This window comes from Aythya fuligula, chromosome 3, assembly GCF_009819795.1.
Source record: "Aythya fuligula isolate bAytFul2 chromosome 3, bAytFul2.pri, whole genome shotgun sequence".
NCBI lineage: Eukaryota > Metazoa > Chordata > Aves > Anseriformes > Anatidae > Aythya > Aythya fuligula.
In genome coordinates this window covers 15,522,015-15,541,909 of record NC_045561.1, presented here as the reverse complement: position 1 = coordinate 15,541,909, position 19,895 = coordinate 15,522,015, and the positions used below count along the sequence as shown (strand labels likewise).

General features: G+C 39.0%; 1 protein-coding gene across 1 annotated transcript in view; it reads right to left on the bottom strand.

Annotated features, from left to right (window-relative positions):
* Positions 1-19,895, bottom strand: part of LOC116488050 (follicle-stimulating hormone receptor-like) — an 83,915-nt gene that overhangs the window by 47,802 nt on the left and 16,218 nt on the right. Inside the window, 1 exon segment of the mRNA XM_032185345.1 lies at positions 3,175-3,246. Coding sequence (XP_032041236.1) covers positions 3,175-3,246 — 72 coding nt within the window.

Here is a 19,895-nt window from a genome sequence, read left to right as displayed (position 1 = left end):
ACTTGTATTTAACTACCTCATCCCCTATGGATGATTCTAAAGATGACCATTCCCTGCAATTTGTGAACCTTAAAACCTACCCCATTCTCAGAAACACTGTTGGAAATCAACCAGAGATCAACTGGTGAAAACAAATACAGATATTTTGGGTTTCATAAGATACTGCTTTTCATCAGTAAAACACTCGGGATATATTGTCACTCTCCTAATTTTTAATCTATTTAGTTCTATGCGAACACTTACGTGCAGTACATTGAAGTATCTCATTTGTATACATCAGGCTATCTACATTTTACCACATGGAGATATCACATTATTAATAGTTCTGTTCCTTAAATAAACTGCAGTTTGCTTTAAACTTCCTTTTTGTGCATGATCTTGCAAGAAAAAAGAGGCTTTAATACAAAGACTCAGTTTTTATATGCAAATATATCATTTGATTGCACACTTTTTTTTTTTTGCCCTACATTATCATGAATATTTCTGATAAATGTTTTATGGGTTAGGTTTTGGATTTGTGATCATTTTCAAATTTTATCTGTTTGCCACACCATTTGCAAATACTGCATTCTTGGTTGATGTTGATTGGTCTCATTTACATATTTATCACACTTTTATTTTCAAGGATATTTTGCTATAAACTGCCTGTCCCCATTTCTCTTCCAGGTACTAATAGCACATTGATACATTTTCAAATTTACCTCACATTCATATGTAATTTTTTTGGTCAACAATAAATCACCACTTAAGAGACATCATATTCAATGTGATCGTTAACTTCATACATATCCGACATATGGTTTCTGAGTAATTAAAGATAATGGGATTAATGCACTTTGCAGCACACTTCACTGTCCAGAGAGCTGAATGGTTTTCCATAAGAACTAGGCTTAAAGGAATCCAGCATGACTGCAGGGAAACAAGTGCCAAAAAACTGGTAACACAGTACTGATACTACCCCTAACGGGTAATTCCTTAACACAGAAAATAAGACCTTTTTATTTTCTTGTCAAGAAAAATAAGCATTTACTGCGGTTCTACTTGATATTGGCCAACAACTCTTGAATCCCCCTAGCATGTTCACTGCTTGTTCTTTATCTATCTATACTTTTCTAGGTTCAAAATATATTTCCTTTACTTGCCATGTCTTCTGGTGTGCCCATCTTCTGCTATATCCTTTACTTATGCAAGAGTACGAGGGGAAAAAGAAGCTGAAGCAAAGAAATGTTGGCAATTGATTCCTTTCCATTTTTGCCCTTACAGAGAGAGAATGAAAAGATAAAATATTAAGGTGTATTTCCCTACTTCTGCTCGGACTCCTTTCTCCCCTTTTGGACAAACAATATGTTTGTGATCCTCTCCAGTAAGAGTGCAAATACCGGATACATTTCTAAACAAAATGTGAGTTGTTTACAGATGAAATAATTTAGAAAAAAACATACGTGCCCCAGAATAGTTCAGATTTGATGGTGACTGTTACCTTTTCTGGTGCTAGCACCAGTTAACCCATAGATTTTTCTGTAGCTAAAAAATATCAAGAAACATATGATCACACTAGTGGTGGAGGGCTGCAATACTTCCATAATAGACTAATGGGTACCTGATACATCTGTTCATCAAGAGCGCTCATAATTATATCTTCAGGTTTATCACTAAAATTAAATGCTTCCTCTCTTTATGTGCTAAGATTTTCAGAACTATCATCTGCAAAGAACTTCTCACATCCTCCCAGCTGGCTCTAAACATGAACAGTACAGTCCTTTTTATTCTTTAGAACTGGTTTACCTGTTATGAACAGCAGTACTTTCCTCCCTAATCTTTCATTGATTTATTGTGACCTATTAGAAAAATCTCAAATTAATCAGTTTCCCATGATCTTCTGGCACTTCATTTATTAATTCATAGAATCATAGAAAGGTTTTGGTTGTAAGGGACCTCAAAGATCATCTAGTTTCAGCCCCCCCCTGCCATGGGCAGGAACACCTTCCACGAGACCAGGTTGCTCAAAGCCCTATCCAGCCTGACCTTGAAAACTTCCAGGGATAGGGCATCCACAATTTCTCAGGGCAACCTTTTCCAGTGCTTCACCACCCTCACAGTAAAGAATCTCCTGGTAATATCTAATCTAAACCTACCCTCTTTTAGTTAAAAGCCATTACCCCTTGTCCTATCACTACACTCCCTGGTAAAGAGTTCCTCCCCAGTTTTCCTGTAGCCCCTTGTAGGTACTGAAGGACCATTATAAGGTTTCCCCAGGGATTTTCCTTCTCTAGGTTGAACAACCCCAATTCCCTCAGCCTCTCTTCATAGGAGACTTGCTTAAGTCCTCTGATCATCCTTGTGGCTCTTCTCTGGACTCACTCCTACAGGTCCATGACACTTCCAAGGTTCATGTCCTGGGGACTCCAGAGCTGAATACAGTAAGTAATACAGCTAAGTACAGTCTAAAAAGAGTAGGGTAGAGTGGAAGAATTGCCTCCCTTGACCTACTGTTCATGCTTCTTTTGATGCAGCACTATGGTTGGCTTTCTGGGCTGCAAGTGTGTATTGCTGGCTCATGTTGAGTTTTTCATCAACTCAAGCACTTCTCTTAATGGCTGCTTTCAATCCACTCATTTTCCAGCCTTTATTACTGTTTGGGATTACCCTGACCCAGGTGCAAGACCTTGGGCTTTGCCTCGTTGAACTTCATGATGTTCACATAGGCCCATGTCTCAAGTTCTCCCTCCGTTGTGCTAACTGCACCACGTAGCTTAGCATTTTCCACAAACGTGCTAACGGCACACTCAATCCCACTGTCCAAGTCACCAACAAAGATATTAAACAGTGCCAGTCCCTATACCAACTGCAGAGCAACACCACTTATCACTGATCTCCATCTGGACATCAAACCATTGAGCACACTCTTTGAGTGTGATTGCAATGACACTCCCTGCTGGCCTTTGACCAAAGACTGCCCACTTGTTGATATGAAAATGTATTTATGACAACAGTGTTTTGGAACATAAATTATCTTTTTTTTTTTTTTTTTTTTTAATAAAAAAATACAGAAAGATGAAACTAGGTTGAGTTCAGAGACTGGAGCTGCTTACAGGCAGTAAAAGGAGCAGCATCTAGAAACTGTTGTTTGAAGTAAAATGGTTGTTTCCTAGTAAATATTGATACAATACATACATTTTCTCTAGGTCATGAAGTCCTGCAAAAGCTCCTTTTGGAATGACTCTCATCTTGGTAAGGACAAATCTCCTGAAAATAGAGAAAATTATGTGATTATTCACTGTTCACAATACACACCTGCGTGACACCCTTTGTCAGTACAGAAGAGGCCAAGAATAGAATAGAAGAGGCCTAGAATAGAAGAGAAGGTAAATCGAATCATAGAGGTTGAAAAAGACCTCCAGGATCATCTGGTCCAGTCAACTCCTTATTACCACTAAATCATGTCCCAGAGCACCAAGTCCAACCTTTCCTTAAACACCCCCAGGGATGGTGATGCCACCACATTCCTGGGCAACCTGTTGCAATGCCTGAATACTCTTTCTAAGAAGAAATGTCTCCTAATTTCCAAACTAAACCTCCCCTGACACAACTTGACACGATTCCCTCTAGTTATCTGGGTGAGAAGAGGCTGACCCCCAGCTCCCCATACCTTCCTTTCAGGTAGTTGCAGAGAGCAATGAGGTCTCCCCTGAGCCTCCTCTTCTCCAGACTAAATGACCCCAGTTCCCTCATCCTCTCCTCACAGGACTTATGCTCCAGGCCCTTCACCAGCTTTGTAGCCCTTCTCTGGACACACTCCAGGGCCTCGATGTCCTTCCTGTAGTGAGGGGCCCAAAACTGAATGCAATACTTGAGGTGCGGCCTCACCAGAGCAGAGTACAGGGGGACGACCACCTCCATGCTCCTGCTGGCTACACAATTCCTGACACAAGCCAGGATGCCGTTGGCCTTCTTGGCCACCTGGGCACTTTGCCGGCTCATGTTCAGGTGAGCATCAACCAACATTGCCAGATCCTTTTCCTCTGCAAAACTTTCAAGCCACTCTGCCCCAACACTGATACAAAGCTGATATCACTGATACAAGGTGAGTCTCCATCCTGAAGGCTTCACAGTCTAAATACAGCTATAAAGTTCATATGCTTCATAGGTCTCCAGCTGCCTGCCTGGGCCAAAATTACAGCACTGTGTTGGTCTGCTGCTGGAGCTGGTGGGAAAAAAGCATCCACCAGTGAGTTGCAAGTACCCTGTTGGCTTCAGTAAGAAACAAACAGCTGGTCACCACAGGTGTGTTGTATGCTGGTAGGTAACAGTGTTTTTTTTCATCTTGTCCTCTCTTTTGAGAGATACTCAAGCATAGAATGAAACAGCTCTGTGGAGCTGAACCTGGATGAGTTGCTTACACAATGTTGTAAGGTGCTACATGCATGCTTATGCAAGATAAGCCTTAAGCTGTTGCAAAGATAAATTAAGGAGTCAGATAGTATCTCCCATCAGTGCCACTTTAATACTCTTCATTGTTTCTCACAGTCTCTCTTCTAATTAATTCATAATATGCCATAAAATTGGGACTTCAGAATACACACCTCTATCACACAGGAACCAAGACAACATTTTAATCATTTGTAAAGGTCACTGTAGATACTTTATGAAGAATAAGTATTTAAAATACCGTATAAACCTTTTTGTTAACCTGAACTCTTCTTTTATCACAGTAAACAAAGAAGACTACAAAACTTCTGATGTTACTCAAAAAACAAAATGTAGGATATCTACTACACTTAAGAGCAATAACTTAGGAGCAGTAATTTCACTTAGGAGAAATAAGGTATTAGCTAGGTAATTATTTTATTTCATGCATTTAATGATTCATAGGTAGTGAGTACAAATCACTGCATATATAAACATGACCTACTCATAAAGACACATAATTCACATGATATGCTTATGACGAGATGCCAGGTCAAGAAAGCATAGCTGAGGCATGAGAAACCCTACAGTGAGTTTGTAGGGAGAAGTACTGCCAGAAATAAATGTCATACTCAAACTCTCATGTGTTAAACACCAAGCAGATAACACAAATTAAACATCAGATAATGTTTGCTACATACATGAGATCAATTTGTCATTTAGTTTGTTGGTCAATGCACACCTCATTTAGCTCTACAGATGCCACTGGGATTACATCAGGAGTGAATTTTGCCCCATACTTTTTTTAAGCATTAAAAATGCATTGTATTCTCAGTCTGAAAAGATAATAAAGTAAATCTGGTATTCCATTATTCTTGTAAAATTATTAATGTAAGTCAGAAAAAGCTTCTAAATACTGTCACACAAGTATTGCAGAATTGAGATCATTATGCAAATGTTAGAAGGATTAAGGAGCTTCCAGAAAAGGCCTAACCTGGATCAGGCAATTTGTAAAGCCCTACTGAAAACATGGCTAGTGTAATGCATGCAAAGCTATGTCTGTACTTTCAGAGTTCAGATATTGGATCTGTGCAGAACACCCGGCAGGCTTAGTGCTGCAAAGATGAACCATCAGGCAACTTTTTGATCTGCTTTGAAACCTTTTCTAACCTCTCCTTTGTAGAAACACATGCCTGAATTTGGAGCCCTAGAAAGTGGGCACAGTCTGAAAAGCCACCTATATTTTTTTAATGGCAATACTCTAAAATGGATCCTCTCTCTGTAGATCATCAAGAGGTTTGCAATTCTTTAATTAGATACTGGCCTATGCCATTCTTTACCACAATAAGAACTTACAGCCTGATCCTGAAATTTATTAAAAGAAAGAACCTTCATTGATGTATGAGGTTACCCACAGAAGTAAAGCCATAAGTGCATAGAAGGATCAAACCTTGGGTTTCTTTGTTGAATAGCCTGCCTTGTGCTAATAAGGTGCCAGAATTCAGGAGCTTCATATCTGATGCCCTGGAGCTGCTAAAGTAGAACTGAAGTTTAATAGCTGAAGTCGCACATTCCACTTAAAAAACTAAGGTTAATTGTATTTAAATGTCCCTGTTAGGCTAATAAAGTTAGCTTTAATGTTATAACTAACACTGAAAATTAGAATCAGCTAGTTGTTGAATTATCAACTGTATAATGAATAGGAGTCCATTATAACTAGTGGCATGCTGTATTGTCAATAAATCTCACAAATTAGGCTCCAAGAATCAATCTGTACTTTACTTGAGATACTGGTATTCAGTACGAATTCTTGCTAGGTCACATGGGGAAAATAATTGATAAGCATTTCCTTGTTTTTGTTACTGGAAATATTTAAAGTCAAAGAAATGAATACAGTCCACTTTTCTTCAAGCATATTTTATGTCAAAACAAACAAAAGCATCCTTTAAAAAACAGGTGCTTAATGGAAAGATGCATTATTTGGTAGTAAAAAATAATGCTAGGACTTAGGCACCTGCAAAGAGAGCACAGAAAACCATAAAAGTTATGCACATGACGTAAAATTAAAAACCAAGAGCCAGGTGCCTGGTACAATGTGTGAGAAAGGTTAGACCAAAGGTTAGGTGATCCAAAAACCTGTACCCTAAGCAGGGAGCTGTGCAGACTTAGACCCCAGGAAACTAAATGCATGTCTCCATCTCAACTCCAAAGCACCCAGGTCTTGTATGCCCTCCACAAGTACAAAAAGCTAAAGCTCCTGCTCACAGCAGCTTTGCTGAAGTGGAGGAAGGCTTTGTGCTCTCTCAGTGCTGCCCTGGCAGCAGAAGGACAGACACAGGGAATGGGAGTCTCAGCTTCAAGTACCCCTCTCATCCCAAGTGCTGCTCAGCAGCCAAGAGACCTCTCCCTGTGTCCGGCTGCAGCTCAAGCATTGCACAGCCAGGGCTATGATACTCCTTGGGCAATGAGGGAGGACAAGAGGGATCTTAACCCTAGCATTCTCTCTAAAGGCATTACAGTTAGATTTGATTTCCTTTGGACAGATTAAAAAAAAAATAATTTTTTAAAGTCCAAAGTTCAGTACGGTTAGTGTTATCAATATATAAGCTACAATACATCCTAGAAATTCTAGCAAGGCCCCCAGTGTTGGAGCCACCAAAAACTTAAAAAATAATGAGAAAGCAGAAACAATGACAGGAAATAAAACAAACCCCAAGTGGTGAACATGATTATCCTGCATCCTACATGTCTGGAAATAGAAGACGGATATAATAACTACTGTTATTACCTATGTACAGCAGTATAAACTAGATTTAAATCTAGCCCATTTCTCATTGCATAGAACCCCTAAAGTGCTGGAGAGGTTTCTAAATTCTGATTTAAATACATCTGTTGAAAGCTATTTTTTGGGAGGTTATTGATAGAAACTAAAGTTAGCTGCTAAAGTTGTGCAAACCCACTTGCACTTTATATATATATATATAAATTACAGTATAAACATGCACTTAAATATACAAATTTGCATAGTATTTAACTGATTATTCCCTACATAGTTTTTCCTAACCATTGGGAGTAGTTGGTTTCTTTTGTGCAGTAAAATACTTTTACATTTGGAGAGACAATAAAGCTTACTATCAGATATTTCTCTGGACTGAACATGCACACTTTCCACAGGTTTTCACGTTTCATTCCTAAGTTTTGTGCATTTTATATGCCTTTTATCATTTTTTGTTCATCTCATGAATAGCTGTCTGTATTTTTTTCTATTAGAAAACTACTAAAAAACTGTTTCTAATTAAGGCTAGACCTGTCAGGACTAGATCAGAACTATCTCCTACTGATTTATTTATTTATACAGAGATATCTAAACCTGGCTATTTAAGAGGGCAAGGTTTCAGTTAATATGAAGCCACTGACACAGATGACTTATACAACCTTATATCACAATGAGTAGCAAACAACCCAAATACATCTTGTTTCTGTAAGGCTGTGTCTAGTATAAGAGAAATATCATAGTGCCAAGTTAATCTCAAAGCTTGTAGAAGACATGATGCAAAGAACAGAAATTATCAGGTACTGGTAAAGTGATCCTGAATAACCCTCCAACATTTTCAGCTACAAAGAGATTTATTGAACTTTTTCCTAAAATAGAGTCTTCTGCAGCTGAAGTAGTTCAGACAGACATAGCATAAGACATGAAGGGGAAAAAAATACTCCAGAAAAAAACAATATTCTTCCATTCAGCCCTATGTGAATTCAGGTACAGAAATCAGACTGGCTTCACCAAGAAGAGACAGAGGACTGTATGCAACTATTCAAGTATCTGACGCCTAAGGTGCGGATAAGTAAAAAGACTTGGTAAATGACAAGATTAGAAAAGTAGATCCATAAAGGTCTTCAAATTGTCTCTAGAAACAAAAGTACATGAAAAACATGTAAAGTGGGCGCAGTGAGCAAATCAGTGTAAATACACTGTGTTTGTGAGGTTGGTCACTTAAGTGTGAAATGCTGTATTTTCTATGTTCATCAAATGAATTCTCAGACCCTGGTCCCAGAAACTTTTTCTTGAGTAATTATGAAAACACTCTTTGGCAAAGGTCTCCATTAGAATTTGTTTCGATTGAGCTGGTGTCCCCTCTTCCCACCTCTTTCCAGCTCCTTTACTTTCCTTCCTCAATAAAGCTCCTTCCCACCAGCAATAATCTTGCACATCAAAGGACTGCATCAATTATCATAAATTAAACTAGTAAAACAACAACAACAACACACCCACCCACCCCCCCAAAAAAAACACACAAAAAACCCCAAAACAAACACACACAAAAAACCACATTTATTTCTGCTTCATTAAGCATGGCTAAATTTTTTTTTTTTTTCAAAACACTCTAAAACCAACTTCTCTGATCTACACAGTTAATCAGAATGTACGCATCTTGTAGATTTGTCTATCCTGGCTTATGTAAATGGCAAATTCATGATGTTAAAGTGAACAGCATCAGTCAGATATGGAAACAAAATAAAAAAGCCCAAAAGATTTGGTGACCATAATGCTAAATAACCAAATTCAGTTCTGAAGAAATAAATACAGAATTTTGAAAACCATTTTACTCTAGTCTCCGAGCTAATAGACTGATGCTCTCACCTTCTAATCCTCTACAGCAGTGTGTATTTTGTCAGATAGAAAGATTTACAATAAAATGTAATTTATTTTCTTTGTAATTCTTTTGTTGTTTCTTTGTTTTTGCATCTTGCTTTGGAGATGCACTTGAGGTACCAGCACAAGCAACAGGTGAGACTGCGTTATATTTCTGGATAAGACAATATGATGCCATGACCTACTTGGTGTTCTTTTGACAAAATACAAGGACCAACAAAATCCTGCCCCATGTTTTTTTGTGTTTTTGCTTGGTGAGTCAATGCAACAGCGAAGGATTATTTTGCTTTTTGTTCTGTAATAGAAAACAAAGAGGCATTGCAGATTGTGTCCTAGATGGTGTAAACCAATCTGTCTGTGTCAGCCTGGCCCTAAACTTTTATATTAATTCTCACTGGAATGAATCATGAAATTCTTTTGAGATAAGATTTGATTTGATTTAAATTTGTAAAGAAAATTTATAAGCCCTCAGCTCATTGAAATGCCTTATCTTTGACTAGGGTGTGGGTCTAGTTAATATGTCTCTAGGAAGAGGAATATGCAGAAATACATGAATATAAATATATTTTTCCTCGAATTAGTCATAAAAATATATTTTTCTTAATATTTTGAAATACTTCAATGAATCATTAAGGGAAAATAGAAATTTGATAATATAACAGGGCAAAACCTACTTTGTTAATGGTAAAGAATTAAGAGTTTTGATTTTGGAGTAGAAATTCATACACTGAGCACAGAAATCCTAACAATAAGTCAGTGAGCTGCCTGAATCTCTAACCAGAACTGTCTTCTTTAGACCCTGTGTTCAGCCTTTTTTTTTTTTTTTCTTAGAAAATTTATTTTAAGGCAGCTGTTGCATGTGTTTTTGGCATGAAGGTGGCTAGATTACTCAGCCCAAGGCAGGTTCCCTGAAGCAAATGGAAGAGCACTGTTCTGAGTGCATACAGAGCCTAGACAGACTTCAGACCCTGTGAATCTTGAAGCATGAGTTGCAGTATGTTCACCTAAAAACAAATGTATGATGTATGAACGTATGATTCCTTTCTCAAACTGTGATTAAATCTAAACATTCTAAATTTAAAATTTTTAAAAATTATTTTCATGGATCAGTGTGAAAATCAGCTGTCTAGGGGGAAGATATCTGTAATCTACAAAGCAGTCTGCAGCTGCTTTTGGACATAGCTATGGTTCCCCTTCCTATCAGTATGCAGAGAGGAATTCAAAACATATAAACCAGATCCAAAACCATCACAAAAAAGGCTTCAAATATCATTGAGCTAAATGCAAAAAGATTGCTTTTCTGGTTTCCATTGTCTTTAGAGTGCATTCATATAATGTTTTAAAGCTATTTTCAGCAGTCATGAGGATTTAATTTGGAAAAAGAAAAAAAAAAAGAGTGAGATCTATATAATTTTCCTCAGTTCCATGAGACATTGAGGCTGAGACTTCATATGTCTGACAGTATCAGGAGGAATGGCATCAGTACTGACAAAACACTGCTCCAGCATACTACTGGCTCCTGTTTTCACAGAGCTACTCCATCATCCAAATGAAAACTAAAACCGAGCAGAAGTAATGACTATTCATATAACTGAAAAGTTATCCAGACTGCAGCTGGTTAATGAACATGGGGTGAGAAGAGCAGTTAAAGGAGAGTATTCCAAGGAAAAACAAACATCCAAATATCCCCTAAGTGAGACCTCCTAACAGAATCAATGGGCAAAATAAAGATCTAATTAATATATATCTATACATATATTTTAACAGAGGCATCAGGTCCTGAAAAAGGATTAATTCAGTCCAAAACCAAAAGAAAATTGGATACAATAAATTTTTACAGGTATCTTGGTGCCCTTTCCCTTTAATTTCATACAGAAATAATTACATTTGCCTTTGTTATACAAACACAAACCAGAAGATATTTTCTTAGACCACAGAGGAAATTTGTCACATGGTCATGGCTTGTAACTAGAGATCCTGAGTTTCAGGTCAGCATTATAATCAGAAAGTCACCCCTTTATTTTTTTCTGTAAAAGACTACTACATTTTTTTTTTTGTCTTTCTAATTCCACTAAAATGGAAGAAATGGAAGCAATCTGATCACAGCTGGCAACCACAAACAGAAATAAGCCAACTGATGAAACATTAAATTTTTACAAGAGACTACTGGAGTGAAACCCATAAAGTGCAAAGATTACAGCTGCATGCAAGTTTGTGTCCTTTCTGAAGATAGGACAGTCACACCATTCTTCTATTTGACTGAAAAATGTACTATAAATTTGACTGAAAAATGTCCTATAAATATGGGAGACAACATCATCTTTTCAGGTATGCTACTCAGGAATCTCTCCAGGTCTGGCAGTGACGTAAGTAGGCACCTCTGGGAAAGAAAATGTTTTCATTTGTGCACTATTAGACAAAGTAATGTACAGACAAAGTAAATACAATTAGAACTGTGATGGTATGGTTATTAGTAATGCCTGCCTGCTTTGCAGGGCTGAATTTAAAAGGCAATATGTGCAGTCGCTCATGAAAATTTACTTTTTTTTTTTTTTTTTTTTTTTACTAGTCGTCTCCCTTAAAATCAATTTCCTTTTCTTTTTTAAATTAGATTAGAAGTGCAATGAATAGTAGTGATGGCATTCCTATTTTAAATGCAGTGAATACTTACTAGGTGAAATAATTCCATCCAGACACAAAAAGCTGTAGTGAAGCATTTTAATGGAACAGCTGATGTTTCATTTGAGTGCCCACCATCCTGTAACATAGATAACAAGGCACTTCTCTGCCTGCCCTGCTGAGGTCCCGTTTCCCCAACAGAGTTGCAATGCTGCTCACAGACACACATAAATATCTCTGTGGGATTTGTTTTTCTACCAAGTCCCTGCATAGGTCAGCTAATAAGTTGCATGCTGTGCCTCTCACCAGTTAAGAGCTGATAAGTAGAGATGAGGAAGGACACAATTTTTTTGTAAGAGAAAAAAAAAAGCATCAGTTAGACTACAAAACTGGAAAAAATCATCAAAAAAAAGCCTGTATGTTCACTCCCCTCCTCTTCTTAGTTTTCCAAAAAACATGGCATGTTTAGTCTCAGAACTGATACACTTTTAATTTCTGGACAAAGCATCCACTGAACAGTAACACTGTTCATACCCCCACTATGCTGTATATAGCTCCTTTCTAAGGACACATGTGCAGACGGTTGAAAACAAAGCTCCAAAATTACTTTAAATACCTCTGCTTGAATAGCTTTGGGTGAATTTGGAGTCTTGGGATTTAAAAAAACAAAAAAAAAAAAAAAAAAGAGGATGGAGAAAAAAAGTAGATTACAAGAATCACAACCAGGAAAAGAGATGAAACACCGAGACCATAGCTCAATTTGAGATGTTCTATGCTCCTTGCTTAGTGAAAATTCTGCATCTATTTAGGCTGAGTTGCTTTTTACACTGAAATAAAGCTGGAGAGGAACTGAGCTCTCCAGAGTTGTGATTATTCAGGCTAGTAACCTGGATGTGTCAACTCTTTTTGCAAAGTGTCTGACAAATAATTTTGTTAAGATTTAGATGCAAGGCAGTAATAAGCAGCACATTTGACAAACACAAATGATGTGCCCAGAGCAGAATGACTGCAGAACACCCTCTGACGCAAGGATGTTGGTCTCTTCAGTACATACACAGAGAAAAAAATGGTTTGTCACAGGTTACAAAGTGCAAAAACAAATTAGTCCTCTTTAGGTTCAGAGAACAGAATCACAGCTACCATGCTCACATTCAGGAACAGTTTAACTGGTAGGAAGGAGTTACCCACAAAAAGTGCCAGCAGTAAGCTTGAAAACTCAGACAAAATTGCTTCTATTAATGTCAAAGACATGCTGTGAAAAGTGTTTCATCTAAGATAAATAACATAAGTGAATGAAGTTACTCTGTCTCAGTTACAGAGAAAACAGAAAATAGCGATTGCTTTATTTTTACAAATAGCTGTACTTTATTAGTATTGATTATCCTGTGAGACACTACACTACTTTTGGAAGAGCACTTCCTCATTCCTCATTGCTTAACTTACAGGGGTCTTAGAGAAATGTACAGCATGTAATAAAACATGCAACTTCCTTGAAATCTGACCTTGATGTTTACAACCATCTTTATGGTGAGGAGCTATTAAAAATTAATTCACTCTGAGTAAACTCTCAGTGTTGTATCTATTTATATTAGTATCTCTTCATACTTTCCTAACAAAAGGAACATTGCACAAGTCCGACGTATTTTATTCTTCCGCAGAGAGTGTTTTATTTTATGTTCTTTCCTGCAGGCAACTTGTCAAGGAAAATAGAGTAATGGAAAATGTCTACAATCTAAGCAGATGGGGGGCTTTTTAGGTATTGTCTTCTTCAAAACTTTCTTCCCCTCTTTTGATTTGGAGCAAGAATAGCTATCTGGCTTACACACAGCTGGTCACTTCAGCTTTTTTCCTGTCCCAAGAACGTGTCTAAAAGGATCTTATTCCTCAGCAGGGAGAGGAACAGTGGTTTCTTCATCAACTGAGGTCATACCAGAAAGGTGACAGGTGTTCTTTGTGTGTAGTGTTTCTACCTCTAAGACCTCAGGACTTGCTGAGTTGGCAATCTCTCCATATATGATGCTATTTTTATTGACCGAAAAAATTTGTGTAGGGACAAAATTCCATAAATTCTGTGTTGGATGCCTTACTGAAGGTAAAACCCTCTTCAAAGTGGAAGTATTTCTGCATAATGTATTGCTGAACCCTTGCTTAGCAAAACACCAAATAACATGCCTTTGTCATCTTGCTTGACTAATTCATTAGAAAGATCATAGAATAATAGAATATCCCAAGCTGGAAGGGACCGACGAGGATCAAGTCCAAATCCTGGCTCTACACAGGACCAACCAAAAATCAAACCACGTGTATGACAGCATTGTCCAAATGCTTCTTGAACTCCAGCAGGGTTGGTGCTGTGACCACTTTCCTGGGGAGCCTGTTCAGTGCCCAAACCACCCACACAATGAAGAACCCTTTCCTAATATCTAATCTGAACCTCCCCTGATGTAGCTTCATGCTGTTCCCTTTGGCCCCATAATTGTCCTCAGACAGAAGAGATCAGTGCCTCCCCACACCCTCATGAGGAAACCATAGGCCACCATGAGGTCTCCACTCAGTCTTTTCTTCAGCCTGAATAAACCAAGTAACCACAGCCACTCATATGTCTTGACCGCTAGACCCTGCACCATCTTCATAGCCCTCCTTTGGGTATTGTCTGATAGTTTTATGTCCTTCTTATGTTGTGGCACCCAATACTGCACACAGAACTTGAAGTGAGACCACACCAGTGCAGACAAGTTGCAGGACAATCACTTCCCTCAACCTGCTAGCAATGCCATGCTTGATGCACCCTGGGATGTGGCTGGTGCTTTTGGCTGTCATGGCACACTGTTGACTTGCCACTGACCAGAACCACCAGATCCCTTTCTGTGGGGCTGCTCTCCAGCCTTTCATCCCTCAGTCTGTATCTATATCCAGGGTTGCCCCATCCCAGGTGCAGAATCTGGAACTTGTTCCCATTCAACTTCATACAACTAGTGATTGCTCAGCCCTCTAGTGTGTCAAGTAGCATGCTTTTCAACCTCTTTTAACATTCTTTGTATCCTCATAACCACTACGACAACTTTGTTTAATGGGACCAAGCTGAAATATCATGGAATAATAACATAAAAAGATACTCACCGTAACTTCCCTTAATTAGTGCACACAGCCTAAGAAGTACCAGGGCTGCCACCAAATATTGGGATTTATTTGGATACATCGAAAGCCTTGTTTGAAGTTGCAATGAGATGTCTGATATTCCCAAATACCTGAGCAGTCAAAAACTGTTTAAGAAATAGCACTTGGAGACTCAATTGTACTTTTTTTTTTTTTTTTTTTTTTTTCCTTCAGTCTGGGTCTGAGTGTGAGCTGTGTAATTGTAAATATTCTTTCTGCTATCCAATATGTGCTGTATTTTCCAAAGAGCATCATGAGTGCCAAAATAACTAACTCAGCCTGCAGTCTGGGGAAAATAGCATCTCCCAAACGCAGGGTCCAGGATGTGAACGGCATGTCCTCTGCTGTTCTCAGGGTACCAGCTAGACTTGTGTTGATTCAGTTAAAACATAAATATGCTGGCCCTATGTCACGTGATCTCACATCCCACTGTGGCGAGAGGATCATTTCCTTCCTTTTACATACTAAAACGTACATTTGAATTTTAGATACATATGTTTTGAAATAACCAACACCAATAGTGACAAAGTTGATAAATCCCATCCTCCTCTTACTCTGGCACCATGCAAAGAAGCAAAACCTCCTGTTCATGTCCTCTGCTCAGGCCTTCCTCTGATCTGAATATGCCAGCTAACTAATGCTAGGGGTCAGCAGCTGTATCCTGGTTGTGCTGCTGTCTGTGCAAGACGAATAAGGACATGGCACACCAAGCACGGGAGCACCAAGAGCAACAGCCTCTTCTTGTGTGCATAAGAGTGCTTGAAGTCCATGCACTGCAATAGCAACAGCCACAATGAGGTTTTCAAATAATGACTGCCACACTTTGCACGTTGCTTTCAAGTTCAGTAAACACTTCCGTTTATTGCCATTGCTCACCATGTATTTGCAAGGCACTGGTGCTCTTTCAAGCTCTTTCTAGTTTCCATGTCACAAACTTTTCTCAGATTAACTATTAACTACTGCTGAGGGAAACATTCACAAGGATATAAATTGCAGGTGGATGGATTCTTTCAATTTCATTCTTCATTCCCCTGACAGTTTCTTTTCTTCTTCACAGTCTTTCAGAGTTATTGAGATCTCTTCCCCACAGACATCACCAATTTGATATACAGAAGCAAATGACAAACCCAGGAAGCCTTAATACTTCCACTTGTACTAAATGAAATAAAATAAAATGCACTTTCCATGATATTAGCAAAGACTAGCTCACCGCTGCAACCATGTGAACGTCGTGAGGTTCAGCAAGGCCACGTGCAAGATCCTGTACCTGGCTCTAGGCAATCCCAAGCACAAATACAGACTGAGTGGAGAATGGATTGAGAGCAGCTCTAAGGAGAAAGACTTGGGTGGTTGTTGGGAAGCTCAATAAGAGCCAGCAGTGCATGCTTGCATCCCAGAAAGCCAACCATATTCTGGGCTGCATCAAAAGAAGCAGGACCAGCAAGTCAAGGGAGGTGATTCAGGGAGGCTCTTGTGAGACTCCTCCTATAGTACTACATTCAGCTCTGGAGTAAGACATAGACCTATGAGAGTGAGTCCAAAGGAAGGCCATGAAAATGATCAGAAGGATTGAGCACCTCTCCTATGAAGAAAAGCTGAGGAAACTGGGGTTGTTCAGCCTGGAGAAGAGAAGGCTCTGGGGAAACCTTATAGCAGTCTTTCAGTACCTAAGGAGGGCTACAGGAAAGTTGAAGAGGAACTCTTTACCAGGGAGTGTAGTGATAGGACAAGGGGTAATGGCTTTAAACTAAAAGAGGGTAGGTTTAGAGTAGATATTACCAGGAGATTTTTTACTGTGAGGGTGGTGAAGCACTGGAAAAGGTTGCCCAGAGAAGATGTGGATGCTCCACCCCTGGAAGTGTTCAAGGCCAGGTTGTATAGGCCTTTGAACAACCTGGTCTAGTGGAAGGTGTTCCTGCTCATGGCAGGGGGATTAGAATTAGGTGATCTTTGAGGTCCCTTCCAACCCAACTATTCTATGGTTTTATGAAATACTGAATTTATTTATCTACCTTCCACTGGACATGGATTTACCTTTAGATGCTAAAATGATGATCCTGAACAAATATGGTAGGACATACTAACTGCAGTATTTTGTTTAAGGTTGACAGATCAATAGCAAACAATGACAATCTTGTACTAGTGTCAAAAATGGATCTATAATGAATTTGAAAGCAAGTATTATTTTTTTCAGAAAGATGCCACCTTGATGACACTGGTAAATGAAAGTTTAGCTTATATTCAGAATAAAGATATGCTTAGTGCTTTCACCTTCCAAGTTCTGCTTGAAGATGAACCCGCTGTGGAGAGACATTTCTTTTTTAAACTAAAATTAATAAACATAGATGATCAAAGAAGCCAACAGAATGGTGAAACAGAAACAGGAGAAACTTGCTCATGTCATAGCTGCAGATTATGAAAGACCCCAAAGAAAAACCTTAGCAGTCACGCTTGGAAAAATATATCCTTTCCAATATCTAGCCTCAGCAGATGAAACCTATACCTCTGCCCCCTTCCTACGCACCTTTCCATCAGCTCTCTTGAATTATAAGGTCTCTGAATGGCAGTGAAAGACAACATCTTGCGTGAAATTGGATAAAACCTGACTGGAAGAAACAAGGATGTAACAGTTATCTAAGTGAAGGAATGTCATAATAGGCATTCCACAGAGACCTGCACAAGGTCTTCATACCATAATCAAAAATGATCTGGAAGGGGAGTGAGGAGCAAGGTGACAAGTGTCCATGATGATCAGGGCAGTAGCTAGGTGAGAAGAGTTACAAAAATGGAAGGACTTAATTCTTACACAGCATCTAGTTAAGCTATGCAGCTCCTTTCTACAGGACTCTCTGGGTGGTGGACATTCAAGAAGGAAAGGATAAATTCATGTAAGTGAAATATGTAAAGAGGATTGGCTACAAAAACATTACAACACTCAAGATGTCCCTGAGACAGACAGGGCTGGAGAGACACACATATCTCCACTGAGAAACACATCAGAGGAGCAAAAAACCTGCCTAGGGCAGCTCTGTCAGAAGAGGACTTGCTGTTTGACATGCCAGCATGAGGACAGGCAAACACCACCTGTTCTAGCACTATTGGGAGCAGGTGATCTCTGTCTAGACTGAAGTGATGAAATATTATTCAATATTTACAGCTAGTGCAAATGTTTGTACATCACAGAAGAAGAGGTTGCTCCTTAGATTAAAATGATTATAGGATTAGTGTACTGTCTTTGACAGAAGATCAAAAGGTAAAACTGAATCAGAGGTCATGCTTTCAGTGTCTCCACTGAGAATTGGCTCTACAAAACATTTCCAAAAATAAATGCCACCAAAATGTTTCAGCATTCTACAATAATAAAAATATTAAAAGAATGCTTCATCTCTCCACTAACTCTTCTTTAAGGTCATTTTGCTAATCTTTGTAACACCAGGGGATATATGCTGCCAGTATGAAATTTCAAGTTCTTTCTTACTGCCCTCTCCACCTGTACTACTTTTATTTATTTATTTATTTATTATTATTTTTCCATGTTCGAAACACTTTCCTCAAAACCATTCCTCCTTGAAGCTTGCTGCTTCCCGCTCATCATATCAAACTGCAATACATAATCTACTGAAAAATAGCCAGGGAATCAGAAACTCAGCAAGACTGAAATTTCTTTTCACATAGACTAGGTCCTTCAGGAAGCAAACTGCTGACCAAAAGGTGATCTCTTCCTTCGCTCACAGCTTGCAGGCATTATGAATTGGCTTCTCCCAGACTTCACACACAAAGCCCTGAATTTTGTAGCAGGGAGAAGTGATGGTAGCAGCTGGAATAGATTTCTTTTTGAACTGTAAAGCAGACTCAGGCTCATAACACTCCAAGTGCTTAAAGGCTCTGTGTGACCTGTTTGCTGCACTATTTTTCTAATAACTTTCTCCCCGTTTTCCATGTAAAAAACAGTGGTTCACACACTGTTTGAATACAGGTTACAGTTCTGATCCCCTTCACCTCCAAAAGGTTATGTTACCATTAGAAGAGGTAAAGAGAAGGGCAATACCGCTGATCAAAGACATGAAATAACAGAGGCATTGTGCGAGGCCAAGAGGCAGCTAGATTGTAAGCAAACAAGATGACATGGCTTTTCATGCTGCACACAGACTGCCAGAACTCCTTCGTACAGCTTGCCTGGATGCAAGAAGCTGGCATAAGCTCTGGAATAGATTTAATGAATAATTTGTGAAAAGATAATTTAGAACCATTAAGGTTGGAAAAGACCTCCAAGATCATCTGGTCCAATCATTCCCCTACCACTGATATCACCCACTAAACCATCACAGAATCACAGAATCATCTGGGTTGGAAGAGACCTCCAAGATCACCAAGTCCACCCTCTAATGTAATACTAACAAGTCCTCTACTAAACCATATCACTAAGCTCTACATCTAAGCATCTTTTAAATACCTCTAGGGATGGTGACTGGGCAGCCTGTTCCAATACCTAACAACCCTTTCGGTAAAGAAGTTCTTCCTAATATCCAACCTAAACCTCCCCTGGTGCAACTTTAGCCCATTCCCCCTCATCCCTCCAGGGTTATCCTGCTTTCATTGATCTTGGGATTAACCAAAGGATCCCTGAGCAATTCTCTGCATCAAATGCCTTCATGTAGCACATAGCCACCAATCTCAGCAGTTGAAGATATGCTGAAGATGTACTGAATTAGTAAAACCTAGACTAGGTGTGCGGAAATGTGAAGTGTGGGTGTCATGTGGTATGCAGAGAGAAAAATCTGCACAAATATGAGCCAGATAAACTTCATGGTCTCACTTTGTATACCAGAAAAATGAATCCAGACCCAGACCCCTCTGCTCCCATTAGCAGTTTTAATTTAAAATTAAATGCTCTCTCTTCCCGCCCCCCCCCCCACCCCCCCACCAGAGAGAGAGGAAAAGCAACAAAACAAAGCAAACAAAACAAAACAAAAACAAACAAACAAACGAAAAAATGAACACAGAACAGAACTCTGCTTGAAAATAGAGTGAAATCAGCAGGGAATGGATTAGCTTCAGA